The sequence below is a fragment of the Zychaea mexicana genome (assembly GCF_025766255.1).
Source record: "Zychaea mexicana strain RSA 1403 chromosome Unknown BDB00scaffold_2, whole genome shotgun sequence".
NCBI classification, from domain to species: domain Eukaryota; kingdom Fungi; phylum Mucoromycota; class Mucoromycetes; order Mucorales; family Lichtheimiaceae; genus Zychaea; species Zychaea mexicana.
Genome location: NW_026516665.1, coordinates 986,199 through 1,001,205, shown reverse-complemented (window position 1 = coordinate 1,001,205; position 15,007 = coordinate 986,199). Strand labels below are relative to the sequence as shown.

Here is a 15,007-nt window from a genome sequence, read left to right as displayed (position 1 = left end):
TTTTTTTATTATATCTTCTTCTCTAATTATACTAACAATATCTGATGATCTACAAGTGTACGTATTACATGGATTGCTTGCATTTATAAACGTGCCCGCAATGGTTCCAGTCTAAACTTGATTTCACGTAACTTTGCACTTGCCGGAACCCATTGCTCAAACAGCGTGCGGAGTTTTTGGAGTTCTTGCCGTAAAATCTGGTCACTCAGCACAGCTGCATCATCACAGATACCACGCATAGCCCATGGTAAGTAAAACGGATTTTGGCGAACTCTGGCTTGGAATCTGTCTAATAGTACGTCCACAGCTGTGTCCGTTGTCCTTGTTGTTCGTCCAAAAGACGCACTTTCAAACAGGTATTGAACTGCCATGATGAAAACGTCGCGTTCTTCGTAAATGGTGGAATGGCCTCCTTCCCATGAATACAAGTCGCCTGCAAGCACCTCACTGATATGTGTCAATAATCCATGATCCGATAAGCCGGCGTTCCGTAACCGTAGTGCAAATGTCACCAAGTTGATCAAAAAGTCGTCGTCGGAATAGATGTGCCCGTCAATGTACACTGCCCGAAGGATGTTGGGATGCGAGGCGCCTGTCATTATAGCTGAATAGAGTGGAACAACCTGGTCTTGCATAGATCCAACTAACACGGTCTTAATTCCGCTGCGCAGTAAATAGTTGAGTGATTCTCGGTATTTCTGAGATATCTCGGATGACGAGTCCATAAAGTGGAACAGCTCTCGAGCAGCATCTGCTTCAAAGTACTGAAGGACACACAAGCGCATTGGTCAATCAAATTATGCCTCTCGATCCACTGATTCATAGGGAAAAAGAGACTAGGTTCTTACCTTGACGATGAGATTGCCTTTTAATGATGGAAATGGTCCGTGCGAGATACCAGCCATTGCTAGCAGACATACGGATTGTGATCGCAGATTAATGTGCTTTTCTTCAAGCAAGCGATGGAGCATCATGGTCGATACAGGCGTTCCTTGTGAATGCGTGGTCCAAAGAACTATGTCGGCAGTAGTCAACGCATCCATCCAGCCAGGGTGTCCAAGCAAAGCTTTATGTAATCGATCCACTCGTTCTTCAACCTTGCCTTCGCCTTCGAGTGGAATACTCGTGATAGCATGATGCGGAATTACTAAACCATGATTCTCTTGAAAATAATGTCGGACACCAGACACCATCTGCTCGCAGAATTTGATGGATGTTCCAGTTGGCTCACCAAGAACACTTCGTACCAGCTTTTTTACAACACAGAAAAAGAAGATCAATTAGAATAATGCAAAGCAGGCGTTTCAAGCTGTGCCTGTCATACCTTGGTTGGGAACCAGCCATGAACGCCAACAATTACAAATTTTTTGCCTGCAATATCTTCTGGATGAGCCTTCATGTCGCGCACGAACTGAGAAAACTTTGTATTGACATGTTGTGGTGATTTTTGTGCAAACATATGATTAATTGCTCGCAGAGCTTTGTTCAAGAGTGACGTTGAATTATTAGGTGTTTCAGGTGGCGGGTAGAGCTGTGATTCGATCGTTGGGACAACGACGTTCTTTTTGTTGGATTGGGGTATTATGGGAGCTGCTGGCGATGGGGCGTCAGTGCGTGTTTCGGTCGAAGATAATTTTTCGATGACAACGCTGTCTTGGTTGTTGTTGTTACTACTACTGCCACTGTTGCTGCCGTTGTAGCTAGGGTCAGGTTCGCTAGACCAGAAAAATGATTTCCAGTATGTGCGATTTTCGGTATTATTGGTGTTATTGTTGTGTTGTGCATCAGTTTGTGCCGAAGGTAATGTTGATGTTTCGGCCGATTCCTTCTGTTGTGGTGGTGGTGGCGCTGTAGTTGTTTCTTCCGTTTTAAAAGCGGGTGGCAATGCTACATTATCGTCATCTTTAACGTCCGGTTTCTGTTCTACAGGTCCATTTGTATTTGAATAGCCTAACCAAGACCATATACCCGATACCGCTGCTCCTCCAGGTTGCTGTGATGATGATTCTTTTGGTTCGTTGTCTTTCTCTTTATTATCCTCGTTATTGTTACTGTTATCATTATCATCATTGCCACCGTTATTATTGCTGTCACCACCACCACCACCACTGCTGCTGCTGCCAAGATTCGTGCTGGCATTGTTATTAGAATCAGAAGGTCCGGCATTCGAGTTGTTATCGCTTTGCAATTGCTCTTGTATGGTCGGTTGCTGTTGCTGCTGTGTAGACGATCGCCAGAACCACGACTTCGATGCTTTGCTGTCAATAGAAGCCGATCGGGCTTTCTTTTTCTTGGCTGTAGTTGCTGTTGCTGTTGACCCATTCGCTGGTGCATTGCTTTTGTCATTGGTATTCTTGCTGTTATGGCTATGCAAGCTGCTTTTGTCGCCATTTTCATCAGCAGTGGACACCTTTCGTTTCAACGAAATAGTAGTAGCAGCATGGTGCTCACTCGTCTGTTGTGCAGACATTGTGTCGTCTAGGGAAAAAAGCAAGCGGCCCCTAGTGTTGGAAACCGAGAAGTTTGAAAACAGGCAAGATGCATGTGATATTACTTAATGTGAAATGTGCCTCATAAAGTCACTCTGTTGCATTTTTGTTTTTCCAGGAACGATGAGAGTTTGAACCCGACACATGCAGGGTTTTGTAGTCTTCTTCCTTCTTGATATGATATGCAAAGGTGACTATGGGCCTATGAAAATGAAAAACATTTTGACGATAGATGTCAAGGTGCCCCTCTTTTATCGTTCCTTATAGTAACTATTTATTGGATGCCTTTCTGTCCCACGAGTTCGCATAAAAGCGAATGAGTCTAATGTATTTAGTGTATGATATGACGTTATGCACATATAGCCTACCCTTCATCCCATTTGGTTCATCCTTCTTTACTTGCAGTATTTACTTGAATTGAGCTTCACTCTGGCTGTTGGAAATTCCAATGGCAACCAAAACTGAAAGTATTATCATTGCTCACATTAAGACCGTCGATGATAATTTGGCTGTATCATAGAAGAGGAACAATTCTTCTCACGCCTGGCATGAGCTAGCTATGTAACAAGAGCCAAAAAAGGCTGAATTAGAAATATACTAGACTATATATCAGGAGTATTTTAAGCAATCATCATACGACGATACAAGAAAAGATTCTTTAATAAGAGAAAGTAATATAGAAGGCTAAAGAGGGAGAGAAGAAGAGAGTAAAAGGGGGAGAAGAGGTACAAGTATCAGTAAATTCAAACCAGAGAGAGAGAGAGAGAGAGAGAGAGAGAGAGAGAGAGAGAGAGAGAGAGAGAGAGAGAGAGAGAGAGAGAGAGAGAGAGAGAGAGAGAGATAAGGTACAGTTTACTCCTGGCGGTTGCGATGCAGCGATTCTTGGGTGACTTGAATTTCATCCAACTCTGGAGCAAGCTCGGTCAAGAGCTCATGTGCTTCTTTGTAAAAGGCTGCCTGAGCAGCAATAAGGTCGGCCAAATTACGGAAAGGCTCGGGCTAGAGCAGATATAACACCCAACCATTTTAGCACCACGGAAAATAGAAAAGAAATAGGACCTCTTATTGTCACACACACACACACACACATTCTCTGATTAGAGCACAACTTACGTTTTCCAATGCAGCCTTCATCAGGCTTGTAGCTTCTTCCACAGCAGCAACGAACTGGTCCTCTGCCTGCTCCACTTCCAAACGAGCTGCATCCTGTCGCTCAGGACGAGCAGCACGATATCTACCCTTGCAAGCATCCAAACCCAAGCGAACGGATTGAACATTACGTCGTGCTTTTAAAGCCTGTTCGATGGCTGTGTTGAGAGTCGTCAGCATGGGCTGGTTGAACTTTGTGACAATAGCCTGGTCCATGTTGACACGCGCATCGCCAACCTTTTCGGACACAGTGGCAACCTTGAAGAGGGCAGTGCCAAGAGCATCTTCGACACCGACTGTCTGCGCACCAGTGGCGGCGACACGAGAGAGAGCGTGCGACAAGGTCTTGGGATGCTGCTTCTCAACACCTTGAGTGTGTTGCTGTTCGGCTTGAGCTCGTTCAGCAGGTGACAAGGCCAAGTTTTGGAACTGCGTCGTAAATGTGTTGCCGATACCTGCCAAGGATTCCTGCAGTTGCACTGGGTAGTCGTACGAAGGGTTGTTGAATGTACGTGATACCTTGAGCAAGTTCACATAGACTGAACGAAGTGCGTCTACACGCTGGTAGTGTTGTCGTATTTCATTAGTGGTCGAGCAATAGATTAAACATTCGGTGATGACTATTCAAAGTTTTCACTCCTTGCATAATTCTCTTCCTTCTTCTCCCTTCCTTTTCCAAATCTACATCACCCATGTCGTACCTTTTCCAGTTCCTTATACTCGTCTGGCAATTCTGTTATATCTTCGGCAGTACCAAGACGCTCTTGAGCATACTATATATATATAAGAGCAGACACATAATTTATTTTATTGCATTTGATCAAGGAAAATGCACTTTGTTAAATGTCCTGTTCTCTTATCGTAATATATCTTATGTAAACCTTACCTGTCTCACTTGACCAATTCCTTTGCCAAGTCTTTGGGCAAAAGGGTTAAACTTGGAACTTAAATTGGCAAAACCATCCAAGGTATTGTTTAACAAAACATTGGGGTTAATTCCTTGGTTGTCTGAGCCGGAGCCAGCGCCAGCAGGTGCCTGAGGTTCAGCATCAAGAACCTTGATGTTATCAGTAGGTTGGGCCATATTTGCAATAAAGAGGAAAAAAGCGCGCGCTTGCTTTGTTGTGCTGTAATATATATCTCGCCGAAGGTGCGTGATTTGCCAACATACTCAGCGCATGAACATTTTGCCGTGCATGCTGCTTTTTGGTTTGATGGGCTGCTGCCGATCACTTTTTCACGTCTTGGTTTGGAATTTGCCACTTTGAGAGAAGGATGATATAAATATGCTCACATTGAATTAATATAATAACGGATATTAGTGTTTGCTCACTGAAAACTATAGAAATGATTGTGGTACAACTTACAGAAAACTGCTGAGATCATTGATGATGGTCTTTGAGCTCATACATAAGTGTTATGATCAAAGTAGCCCAAGTGAAAGCCACTACTGTATAAACAGTTTTATTAAAGGATGCTCAGCTGTTAGATGGAGTTTTGGAGAGTGTGCAAAGGCGCATGTTTCTGTCAATGCTGTTTTTGCGGTATCACTTTTACTGCTGGAAGGTAATGTTAAGTTGTCTTCTGGATGAGTTGGGTTTAGCAATTCATGCGATGACGAAGAAGGAATATTTTTTATGGTTCCGTACATGGCACTAAGCCTCTCTATTCGTGCATTTTGTTAAGGTTGGAAATATACATCAATCATTGTTATTTACATATTACAGTCATTATGCTGTGCCGTGATAAATAAAAAATATATACTTCCACCGAAGTTCATCATGCAATATGTAACACGGAAAGGCTATCGATATGTATCATGCTCATCAAGGGGAGAAACTATCGAAGCCTACTTACATAATACACTTTTGCTACTGTTAAGCATTGAGTGAAAAGAACAAGCACAATAACCCCGTTTTTTAACAGTGATGCACACATCACATTGTGAGACATACCATCGCAGCACCACAGACCATGTAATATCAAGAAAGGTCTGACACATAGCCTCACTGAGATAAAAATAAAACTACATGTTGCCGTCAAATTATTACAAACTACTGTATATTTGTGTGAGAAGATGAACAGCTGTATATATTACACCATCAAGATCAACCCCGAAGGGGTATTGTAAAAGGCTGACTTATCAGGGCTGAAATAAAGTGGCGATCGGCTGAAAGTTTAATAATGATCTCGAGGCGACATCTCGAGAATATGAATAACATCCTTTGGCAAAACGCACGGTATATTAAAGTATTATAAAAGGTTTTCTTTTAACATTATCGCTCTCTTGCTCTCTACTTTGAACCTTTCGTAGCCAGATAGCTGATGCATAGACAACGCAACATACCTCGTTTAAAATCAAGCAACGAGGACTCGTATGTCCAAATAAACATTGCAAAACCAAGGATAACCCACGCTGAGCTTACTGCACATGATACAGAGGAAAAGCTTACAACTATCACCATATTACTCGAGATTCTGGACGCTGAATTTGAGCTGGAACTGCCATTCTTGCGACTATAAGGAGCCTTGAAAAAGTGTACTATTCATATTACTACAAAGGAACTTTTCCGGACACTCAAAACTTAGCATAGCAGTTCTCTTATTAGTACTTAATACAAGTAGTAAAGATAGAAATCATCGGAGTGGTATGGTAAATATACGCATGTATTTTGTCATGTTTTACCCCACTTCACATCTCAACTACAGTACCGCAAGACATAATTATCAGCGTACAGGATGAAATTGAACTTCCACCTACAGTAACAGCATTGAGCGGCGTGTATGATCGATGAGATGATGGTGCAAAGACGGGAAGCACCGCATTTAGGTATGTAGATGATAGCTGCCACGGTTTTCTTCCCCAAATATGATACACGACGTTTTTTTTCCAATGGTTGTTCAAGATATTTAATGATTACCCTCATTACATTTGAAAAACGATTCAACGCAAGTTTGGATGTTGACCAACGTCGGCAGATCACGTTGTGATTACCTTATTTCCACCGCCCATCTTGTTCCTTTGATTATGTATTTGATGATATGCTACTGTCCACACATTTATGGTATATGACCAAAGGATTCCCCAAACATCATAATCCACTGCTGGAAAAACTTCCATTGAAATCTAAGAATTATGAGTATTTCTGTTTAAGCGACGATCCCTATTGGAGGGACAGATAGTCATTTCGGCGCTCATTATCAGTCGTCGCCCACGGTATGCAATGTCTTTGAAAGCGATCCAAAGACGAAGTCCTTCTTGACCTATTGGTAAAGGTGACATGGCTTCGTGAACATTTCCGTACACTGACCGAATCAGTGGCTCAAACCAAAAACGTAGCCTTGGAGCGTCCATTGTACGGCAAGCCCTACATAAAGACGCATGTAGTCCAAGAGCAAACACATATTACTATCCCTGCCAACTTTAATTGATATGCCACCTTGCCACCAGTCAATGCACCAGTCGTGCATGGAATTGCTGCTTGAAGAAGTCTTGTAGTGAAGAAGCTGCTCGTCCCCAGCACACTTTTCTGTGGCATTTAAAGACAAGACATGGTAAAAATTAAGCGGATCGTAATTTATACCAAAAGGGACTATATGTTAAGCTGAGTGGGACGTAATGCACAGTAAACGGTGCTCTTAGCGTATATAAAAAGCAACTACAAAAGAGCAGGAGGTTTCTCTCGGGCTTTATTATAACAACATTAATTCGGCAACGACAAGTAGTCTACAAAAAGACGATCAGAGACACAATGTGTATTTTGCTTTGGAAATAGGCAACAATAGGGGAAAGTTCGCTACGTCTCTCTGTTTTTTTATTACATAACAAAGGCTATGAACGCGTGGGCACAAATCCACACCAACGACAAGCATAATGGACGTAAATCAGCAGGAAGCAAAGGTAGTCTAGGAATGAGGAATTTAGGAAGAGCGCAACACAAATCTTTCTCTTTTGGATAGTGACAAATTTACGCGTCTGTGTCAAACCTTGAACGTCCCAAAAGCTTTCCCCTGAAACGAAAACTATGTAGAGTGAAAGCGCATTGTGACGCAACGATTTGGCCAATTGACTTTGCACTCGAAACGCACAAAGGGATGGCGAGTGAACAAGGTGATAAAGGGAGCAACGAATCACGCGCAAAAGTGTCAAAAGTTGTAGGAAGTCATCGTGTATAGTGTTATTCTTCTGATCGTCCCAATGGATCTTGAACGCTGCTTAAAAGGAAGGTAGAATCGCACAAAAACAAACGAACCTATTTACTTTATCGGCAGCAATGAAAAACAATGAAGGATGAGTCGAATTCACTAGCGGCAGCGTATACTCATCATGAGCGGGCCAACTTGTCTGCAGCAGCACATACTTGGGATGAGGATGTAATTTTTGCAGCAGCAGCATAAACTGAGATGGAGGGTGGGCACCTCCTCACCAGCAGCAGTATAAATTCGAGACGGAGGGAAGAGGTTACACGGCGTAGTTCAAAGAACTGTTCTTGCACAGTTTAAGATAAAAGGCAACGGGTCTTTTTCATTTAGTGCAGCGTTGGGGTCAAGTGTGTGTTGTATCTATGCCCGCACACGCACAACATTATGCACCACACATACAATCAAAAGATGCTAATAAAATGGAATGGTTCGTGGACTACGCTCTATACTGTTTACCTTGTTGGGTGAAGAATAGAAACTGGCTGCTGGGAGGATCGTGTCCTTGATATTTACTAAACAGCTAATGCCGGAGAGCCTTTTAGGTTGTTTACCCTTGTCAGTCATTACCATATTGCCATTTTATTGCTCGCAGAAAAGCGCCTTTTCCGTGAATCTACACGCTCATTCGCATTCGTGTCTTTGTTTTTGCTTGACACGGTGCCGTGCACGGCCCACTCACAAACAAGCGCCGATACCATCGGAGGGTACAGCTCCGCATGGTGAGAGACACGTACCACTACCGCCGAAGCACGCTAGTCTACTTGACCATCGGGTATACCATTCCTTTCATTTCCTTTGGTGCTGTATGTTTTGTTATGTCATAGTAGGCAACCCACAAGTTGACTCGCAATCCGTTATCCGGGCCAATGAGAATTCACGGGGATTTGAAGTCCCGAACGAGAAAAAATGTCTATATAAAGCGAGCAATTTCGCCTTTCTTTTTTCTCTTCTCTTCAGTTCGTTTTGGTACAGCTTTGATCTGTAGTACAGATGCACTGTTTAGTGCCCTGATCGGGTCATATGCTTGTGCTGGGGATTGTCAAGAGGATTCTGAGGATTGGCTGGATTCAGTGGTCCGCCCGGAGGAAATCTTTTGCAATGTACCAGTGGGAATGTGGACACGTACCTTCGGGTATGTGGTGGGATAATTAAAACGAACTTTTTATTTTTTATTAAACACAAATAAACAAAATGATAAACAAAATAAAACAATCTTTTTCTTTTCGCACTCTTCTCATAAACGTTTTGCCGCTTTATTTTTTTTGCTTTGCCTTTTTTTCATGTGCTTGACAAGTTCCTTATTTTTTTGCCCACCCACAGTTCCGTGCTAAACAAAGCGGGGAACAATGACAGACGACAGTAACACGATCACAGCGCGCTTTATCACACTTTGACACTCCTTTTCACCTTCTGTGTTCGCCTAAATTGCTTGTTACCACGGATATGGTGCGACCCTCCTTGTAAAAAGGGGTTATTTTATAAGAGGCAACACCAGAGCATACGCCAACAGACATGTATAACTGCCGGATTTTCAAATTGGAAAGTCTGTATTCAGCTGCTCGTCTCTCTTAGTACCGGCTATGTCGTGCGGCTGATGATTTTTTTAATTGTTATGATGTTATTATTGCGTTTCTGCTATCCATGCTGTGGAGAAAAAGATCTTGTACGAGAATATATTTTCAAAGCTAGTACTAAATGGCGGTTAAACGATATATAAGAAGCTTTAATATACAAAGTAACGATGAGGATGTAGGAAATACATTGTGGAGCTGATAATAGGCTTTTTGACATTATATTCAGTTTGATACGTATCAAATTGAAATCGTTAAGATTTTATATTACTTTTCTTTCCTGTTGTGCCTGCAGGTGCAATTTATACAGCCGAGCTATTCAGTGATTTCCAAACATTCGTTGCTGTACTAATTACCTCAGGAGGTAGGCCTAGTATAACAAATTAACATTAGATTATCTTCAGAGTATTTAAGGATGCGAAGGAATGGGAGGAATAAACAAGAGCGGTTAGATGGGAAGACAAAATACTGTACCAGCTAACTGTGCTACTTTAAGGCCATGAGATTGATGGCACACACCAGGTTGAATCTTGTGTAAAAATACAAAGCGTCCAGTACTGTCCTCGGAAAGGTCAGTTTTATAGAGCTGAATCGTCGACAAGTCTTGTCTTCGCTTAACCATGTCCGAGAGCTCGTGATAATGGGTCGCAAAGAGCAAGCGAGACTTTGAATGTGTGTGCAGATAAGCCAAAATAGCATAGGCTAGCGAGACACCATCTGTGGTAGCAGTACCACGACCCACCTCATCCATTATCACCAAGGATCGTGGTGTCGCATAAGTCAAAATATTGGCCGTTTCCATCATTTCCACCATGAAAGTTGACAAGTCCTGAGCAAGGTCATCCGCCGTACCGATTCGGCTCATGACTCTGTCCGCCACACCAATTTCTGCGCTTAGTGCGGGTACGAACGAGCCCATATGTGCAAGAATGACGATGATGGCATTTTGCCTTAAAAATGTGCTCTTGCCACCCATGTTAGGCCCGGTCAGTAACCAGCTACGATGCTTGTCACCAGCAAGAATACAGTCGTTCTTGATAAAAGATCGACCTTTTTGCGCCAAGTTTGATTCGACAACAGGATGTCGTCCACCAATGATACGCATGTCGGTATTGTGATCTGCGTACATTGTGGGCCGCACATATTTAAGTCGTCGTGCCATCCAAGCAAAAGAGCAAAACACATCCAGTTGTGCAATGATTGCGCTTGTAGCAATGATGGATGCAGAATGCGTAAGCACATGGTCTACGGCCTTGTCCCATATCTGATTTTCAAGCTCGACAATCTGAGCGTGCGTGTTTTGGATAAGGATCGATAGATCGGTCCATTCTGACAGCTGGAAGCGATGTTTGATTTTTGTTTGATTGACGAGCGATGCTTGTGGATAGTGGCTGAGAAGCTTGCTGGCTTGTGATGCATTGATTTCCACGACGTGTTTGTATAGCGTATTCACTAGCAGGGATGCTGAGTTGCCGCAAATCGCTCGTAATGATTCTTGAAAAGCGTCCTTTTTTCGGTGTAACGCGTTAAGCGTTTGATGAAGGTTTCGTAGCTGCGGATCGAAATCAGCGTTAATGAACCCATAGCTCGCGTCTTTGGTCTCGTCGGACAAGATCCGCTCCGGATCAATAACCGACGCGATATAATCAGCAAGGCTCTCGTGCGGATCAAGCGACATCGCCAGATCCACTATCGCTGCTGTTGGTGATGACAGCGACGATGATGCTGTTTCTGAACGCACGCTTCGCAGTATGTCTTTGGTTATTTTGATAGCATTCAAGGTCGACCCTATTTCGATCAAATCTGAGTACTGTCCACGACGGAGCGCCAATCGTTGCAAAGCTCGTTGTGCGTCCGCGCTATCTCTAAGAACTGTACGAACGTCATCCAAAATGAAATTATCGGATACAAAAAACTCGACAATATCGTGGCGGCGTTGGATTGTGCTGATGGAGGAAGACGGTGCTAATAGCCACTGAGTGAGCTGTCGCGATCCAGCATTTGTCACAGTGTGATTGAGGCAGCTTAGCAAACTGTTTGTTTTCCCTCCATCACGTAAACTTTTCACGAGCTCTAACGATGCGACTGTAGCACTGTCGATCTGTAAAGTTTCGTCAATGCTCATACGGATAGGCTTGAGGAGCCGAGGCTTTCCGTGCGGATGGGTGTCGCCAATGTAATTCAATAGTGCATTGCTAGCTGCAAGTTCAGGGCTGCTAAAAGCGTCGTCTGCCACGGATCCGAACATGGTTTCAATGACACGCTGACCCGCGTTACTATCGAATCGATCTTCTGGCACGAACGTCACAGAAATACCCGGGTTACTGGAAACGATGCGGACGACAGGGTGGTTGAGATCTTGGTCTTCAATCACCGATTTTAGTGTTTTCGGTAAAATGATCTCTCGAGGCCGGATACGTGCAATATCGTCCTTGAGTACATTGACTTTAGAAGACTGGACCATGAATTCGCCTATCGATACGTCAATCCACGCTAATCCGGATTCACCGCTGTCGTGTGCTGTCGGTAGGATGGCCAAAAGGTAGTTGTAAGCATGCGAATCCAGAAACCGTTCTTCGATCACAGTGCCAGGCGTGATAACGCGCGAGACTTGACGTTGAATACCGACAACAGATGCATCGCTTTCGCGTTTGACCGGGGCGTATTGCTCACACAGGGCAACACGGCATCCGAGTTGATTCACCAGCATATCCAGATACCGATCCAGCGAGCGCGAGGGAAATCCAGCAAAGTCAACAATCACGCCGGACGTCATTTCTTTTCGCGTCAATTTCAGGTCCAATCGCGTAGCATACTGAGTAGCATGAGACTCGTACAGCTAAAGTGCATATATCGGTTTAAACCATCGTTGTCTGACACACACACTCTCTCTCTTATATATATTATATATGGCTCTAAAAGCAGCTTTCATCTGTAGATACATACTCACCTCGTAAAAGTCGCCTACTTGTACGAGCAGGACGCAGTCCGGATGCTTTTTGGTATATTTTCTAACCGTATCCAAAACAATTGAGCCGGTGGAATCAGGCTTGGGTTCGAGATTTCCGTCATTTGCTTCCACTTGTTTTCGTTTCTGCTGCTGTTTTTTCCGTGGCGCTGTCTGTTTTTCGGTTACAGTAGCAGGAGCAGGTTCCACTTCTTTAAAAACGTCGTCAAGACTCCCTCGTGTGACCCGCTTAGATAAAAAGGGTGTGTTGGAGATGGATCGCTTCGATAATGCAGCAGCGCGGATCAAGGTCGGGCGACGCAATGCAACTCGAAGCATGGCCGAGATCCAACGCTGTTGTAGGTATGGAAAACGCGCACGGGTGCCTGCAAAAGGGCGGGTTTTTGGAAGAGCGAGACAGCTCGTCATTGTTACACAAAAGACAGTAGGTCCACAAGTTACAGTTGTCCCAGTTTGATATTAAATAAATAGAAAGGTGGTTTTTCTTTATAAGAATTACAATACGAGATGGGGGTTTCTTTTTATACACAGTCGCTACATTAAAAAAAAGGGTTTACATAATAACGCATGTTTCTCTTGCTTATATAAAAGCTGCATATCTTCACGTTGAGGGGTACATGCCTTCATAGAAAGGTTTCAGACGACTCCTGTCGACGGTTGCAATGTAATAGGTGCCTCCGTTATTGGTCCAGCTTACAGCCTCCGAGAAATACTCAAACTCTTCCACACGCAGAATCGACTCTGGCTTGTCGAATGTCCGTTGGTTGATCTTGTGAGTTTTTGGTACGAACGACTTGAGTGAGATGATTTTAGTGCCTTCCTTCAAGTCCAAGAACAGCTGCGCAAGCTTATGGTTGGTCTCCATATCGAACGCATAGTTGTTGACCAACAGCACGTCTGCCCGCTTCAACGTTTGGTACATGTCACTCGATCCAACGTCCAGAAAGTCACCGTGTCGGAAATGGATTTTGCCTGTGGGTAGACGCCATGCTCTAGAAAACGCCCAATCATGAGTATGACAAGGTATATTCATCACACAGGTTACCTTATTTACCAGCCCCAAAAAAACAGACACACAACTTACTTCATCCGTGCAGCATATTCCTTCAGTTGTCGCTTTGCACACTTGCAAGGTACCTCCATGATCTCGATACCATAAGCTTCGCATCCCGTCTGTGCTGCAACTTGCAATACCACATTGCCAATCCCACATCCCATATCCATAAAAACACTATGTGAATTCACTTTTGTCTTGCTGATGAAATCCTTGACCAGAACTGGGTTGATTTCTCCGTATACGTTATTTGAGAATGCTACCATAACAATCGATGCGGGATGGCATTGAGCTCACAACATATCGGCCCGTGCTTGTTTAACCAGTCATTAAACTTACCTTGATAATTGTTGAGTGCATCCGCCTGCGGCGCAACAGTTCGACTATACACTTGGTACAGAATGTGACAAGCCAAATCATAGCTCGGATGGCGCATAGCCTTTGCATTTTTGCTCAGCTCGCCCTTGGCCTTCAAATCACGAATGACTCGATTGAAATCATTGACAGCCTCGATAAAGCCAGCAGCGTTGCGTCGGTTACGATGCTTGTTGAGGTTGCGCATGATACCCTGTGATTCGTCGCCAAGAAGTTCCTGCTGCTCTGGGGTCAGATAACTTTCGTAGATAAAGTATGCCGATCGGATCAAATCTGTGATGGGGTTATATTCGTCCTTGTCCTCCACATCCTCCACCGCCTGCGGCGTTCGGTTGCTGCTCGTATTCTTCAACACAGGTCGAAGCAATAGAAAGCTAATCACCACAAGAGCCACGTTAATACTCTCCCTCACTGTGTCATCTTTTTGCATGCAAAGATAGATAAAGAAGCGAGCACTCACTTTTCACTATCGCCAGGATACTCTAATACCGTTTGCAGATTGGGATCACCAGTAGGTGAGCCTCGAGAATCAATTGAATCTTCCCCAACTTCTGCTGTGAAATCTTTGGACAGAATGACCAAGAAAAAAACAAGAGAGAGAGAATGGATTAGAAAGGAACAAGGAGATCTTGAACACACACCCTGGCATTAGTGTTCAAAAACAAGCGTTGTACATACATGGTCGATACTTTGACTGAGAGGCTCGTACAATGCGGTCAGAGGTGACCATTTTAGGTCTTGCTGATGCATTGGGCTTTGTTGGTGCTGCTAATGATCCATTAGTAGTGGTGGTAGTAGTAGCATTGGTGGTTGTTGACGGCTTCTTCTTGTCTTCCCGTAGTCTTTTCTCCGGAGCATGGTCACTACTCGATTTTGAAAGACGTCGTTTAAGGGCACTTGCTCCACCGGCGTCAATTGTGGTCCTTTTGTTCATATGGTTTTCTTCTGTACACGCAATGGCCGTATTCATTGTTGAAACAGTTTTGCACAGAGAAAAAAAAGGGGGGGGAGGAGGAGAAGGGGGGAGTGGAAAGAAAGGGAGGGAGTTAAAGTGGAGGAAAAGTGTGTGGCACTTGAAAAAAACCGCTTGACGGAACTTTGTATTACCGAATTTCGAAGAGAGAGCAAGCTTAACCCGTCTTCTTTATTCTTAATGTGCAGAGCCTTTGGTATGAATAGCAATAGACGGTAGCAAACT

The 15,007-nt window shown here is 43.8% G+C and overlaps 5 protein-coding genes across 5 annotated transcripts; 1 reads left to right on the top strand and 4 right to left on the bottom strand.

The window, feature by feature from the left end:
• Nucleotides 1-13: 13 nt before the first annotated feature.
• On the bottom strand, nt 14-2,566 carry BDB00DRAFT_796793 (uncharacterized protein). The gene is made up of 3 exons (XM_053121495.1): nt 1,325-2,566; nt 849-1,250; nt 14-764 (listed from the first exon to the last, which is right to left on the bottom strand). The coding sequence occupies exons 1-3, from the start codon at nt 2,468-2,470 to the stop codon at nt 84-86; spliced, it is 2,229 nt and encodes a 742-aa protein (XP_052985681.1). The 5' UTR covers nt 2,471-2,566; the 3' UTR covers nt 14-83.
• A 701-nt stretch (nt 2,567-3,267) lies between these two features.
• Nucleotides 3,268-4,744, bottom strand: BDB00DRAFT_796789 (Bin/amphiphysin/Rvs domain for vesicular trafficking-domain-containing protein). Its single transcript, XM_053121494.1, has 4 exons — nt 4,525-4,744; nt 4,340-4,411; nt 3,603-4,199; nt 3,268-3,488 (listed from the first exon to the last, which is right to left on the bottom strand). The coding sequence occupies exons 1-4, from the start codon at nt 4,720-4,722 to the stop codon at nt 3,342-3,344; spliced, it is 1,014 nt and encodes a 337-aa protein (XP_052985680.1). The 5' UTR covers nt 4,723-4,744; the 3' UTR covers nt 3,268-3,341.
• Nucleotides 4,745-8,199: 3,455 nt separating this feature from the next.
• Nucleotides 8,200-9,052, top strand: BDB00DRAFT_233355 (uncharacterized protein). Its single transcript, XM_053116578.1, has one exon. It carries the CDS (start codon nt 8,365-8,367, stop codon nt 8,824-8,826), a length of 462 nt encoding a protein of 153 aa, XP_052985679.1. The 5' UTR covers nt 8,200-8,364; the 3' UTR covers nt 8,827-9,052.
• Nucleotides 9,053-9,415: 363 nt separating this feature from the next.
• BDB00DRAFT_924645 (muts domain V-domain-containing protein) lies at nt 9,416-12,802 on the bottom strand. Its single transcript, XM_053128782.1, has 3 exons — nt 12,363-12,802; nt 9,887-12,251; nt 9,416-9,782 (listed from the first exon to the last, which is right to left on the bottom strand). The coding sequence occupies exons 1-3, from the start codon at nt 12,786-12,788 to the stop codon at nt 9,715-9,717; spliced, it is 2,859 nt and encodes a 952-aa protein (XP_052985678.1). The 5' UTR covers nt 12,789-12,802; the 3' UTR covers nt 9,416-9,714.
• BDB00DRAFT_796761 (histone methylation protein DOT1-domain-containing protein) lies at nt 12,803-14,861 on the bottom strand. The gene is made up of 5 exons (XM_053121493.1): nt 14,488-14,861; nt 14,270-14,372; nt 13,774-14,183; nt 13,465-13,693; nt 12,803-13,372 (listed from the first exon to the last, which is right to left on the bottom strand). The coding sequence occupies exons 1-5, from the start codon at nt 14,777-14,779 to the stop codon at nt 12,982-12,984; spliced, it is 1,425 nt and encodes a 474-aa protein (XP_052985677.1). The 5' UTR covers nt 14,780-14,861; the 3' UTR covers nt 12,803-12,981.
• Nucleotides 14,862-15,007: the final 146 nt, after the last annotated feature.

Coding starts and splice junctions, on each gene's coding strand:
- BDB00DRAFT_796793 (XM_053121495.1), bottom strand. CDS start 2,470: ATGTCTGCACAACAGACGAGTGAGCACCATGCTGCTACTACTATTTCG. Junction 1,251..1,324: donor ATGGCTGGTTCCCAACCAAG/GTATGACAGGCA, acceptor GTTGTAAAAAAG/CTGGTACGAAGTGTTCTTGG. Junction 765..848: donor AAGGCAATCTCATCGTCAAG/GTAAGAACCTAG, acceptor TGTGTCCTTCAG/TACTTTGAAGCAGATGCTGC.
- BDB00DRAFT_796789 (XM_053121494.1), bottom strand. CDS start 4,722: ATGGCCCAACCTACTGATAACATCAAGGTTCTTGATGCTGAACCTCAG. Junction 4,412..4,524: donor GAATTGGTCAAGTGAGACAG/GTAAGGTTTACA, acceptor ATATATATATAG/TATGCTCAAGAGCGTCTTGG. Junction 4,200..4,339: donor AGTATAAGGAACTGGAAAAG/GTACGACATGGG, acceptor CAACACTACCAG/CGTGTAGACGCACTTCGTTC.
- BDB00DRAFT_233355 (XM_053116578.1), top strand. CDS start 8,365: ATGCCGGAGAGCCTTTTAGGTTGTTTACCCTTGTCAGTCATTACCATA.
- BDB00DRAFT_924645 (XM_053128782.1), bottom strand. CDS start 12,788: ATGACGAGCTGTCTCGCTCTTCCAAAAACCCGCCCTTTTGCAGGCACC. Junction 12,252..12,362: donor AAGTAGGCGACTTTTACGAG/GTGAGTATGTAT, acceptor TATGCACTTTAG/CTGTACGAGTCTCATGCTAC. Junction 9,783..9,886: donor TAAAGTAGCACAGTTAGCTG/GTACAGTATTTT, acceptor TTGTTATACTAG/GCCTACCTCCTGAGGTAATT.
- BDB00DRAFT_796761 (XM_053121493.1), bottom strand. CDS start 14,779: ATGAATACGGCCATTGCGTGTACAGAAGAAAACCATATGAACAAAAGG. Junction 14,373..14,487: donor TCAGTCAAAGTATCGACCAT/GTATGTACAACG, acceptor TTCTGTCCAAAG/ATTTCACAGCAGAAGTTGGG. Junction 13,373..13,464: donor GAATATGCTGCACGGATGAA/GTAAGTTGTGTG, acceptor GGCGTTTTCTAG/AGCATGGCGTCTACCCACAG.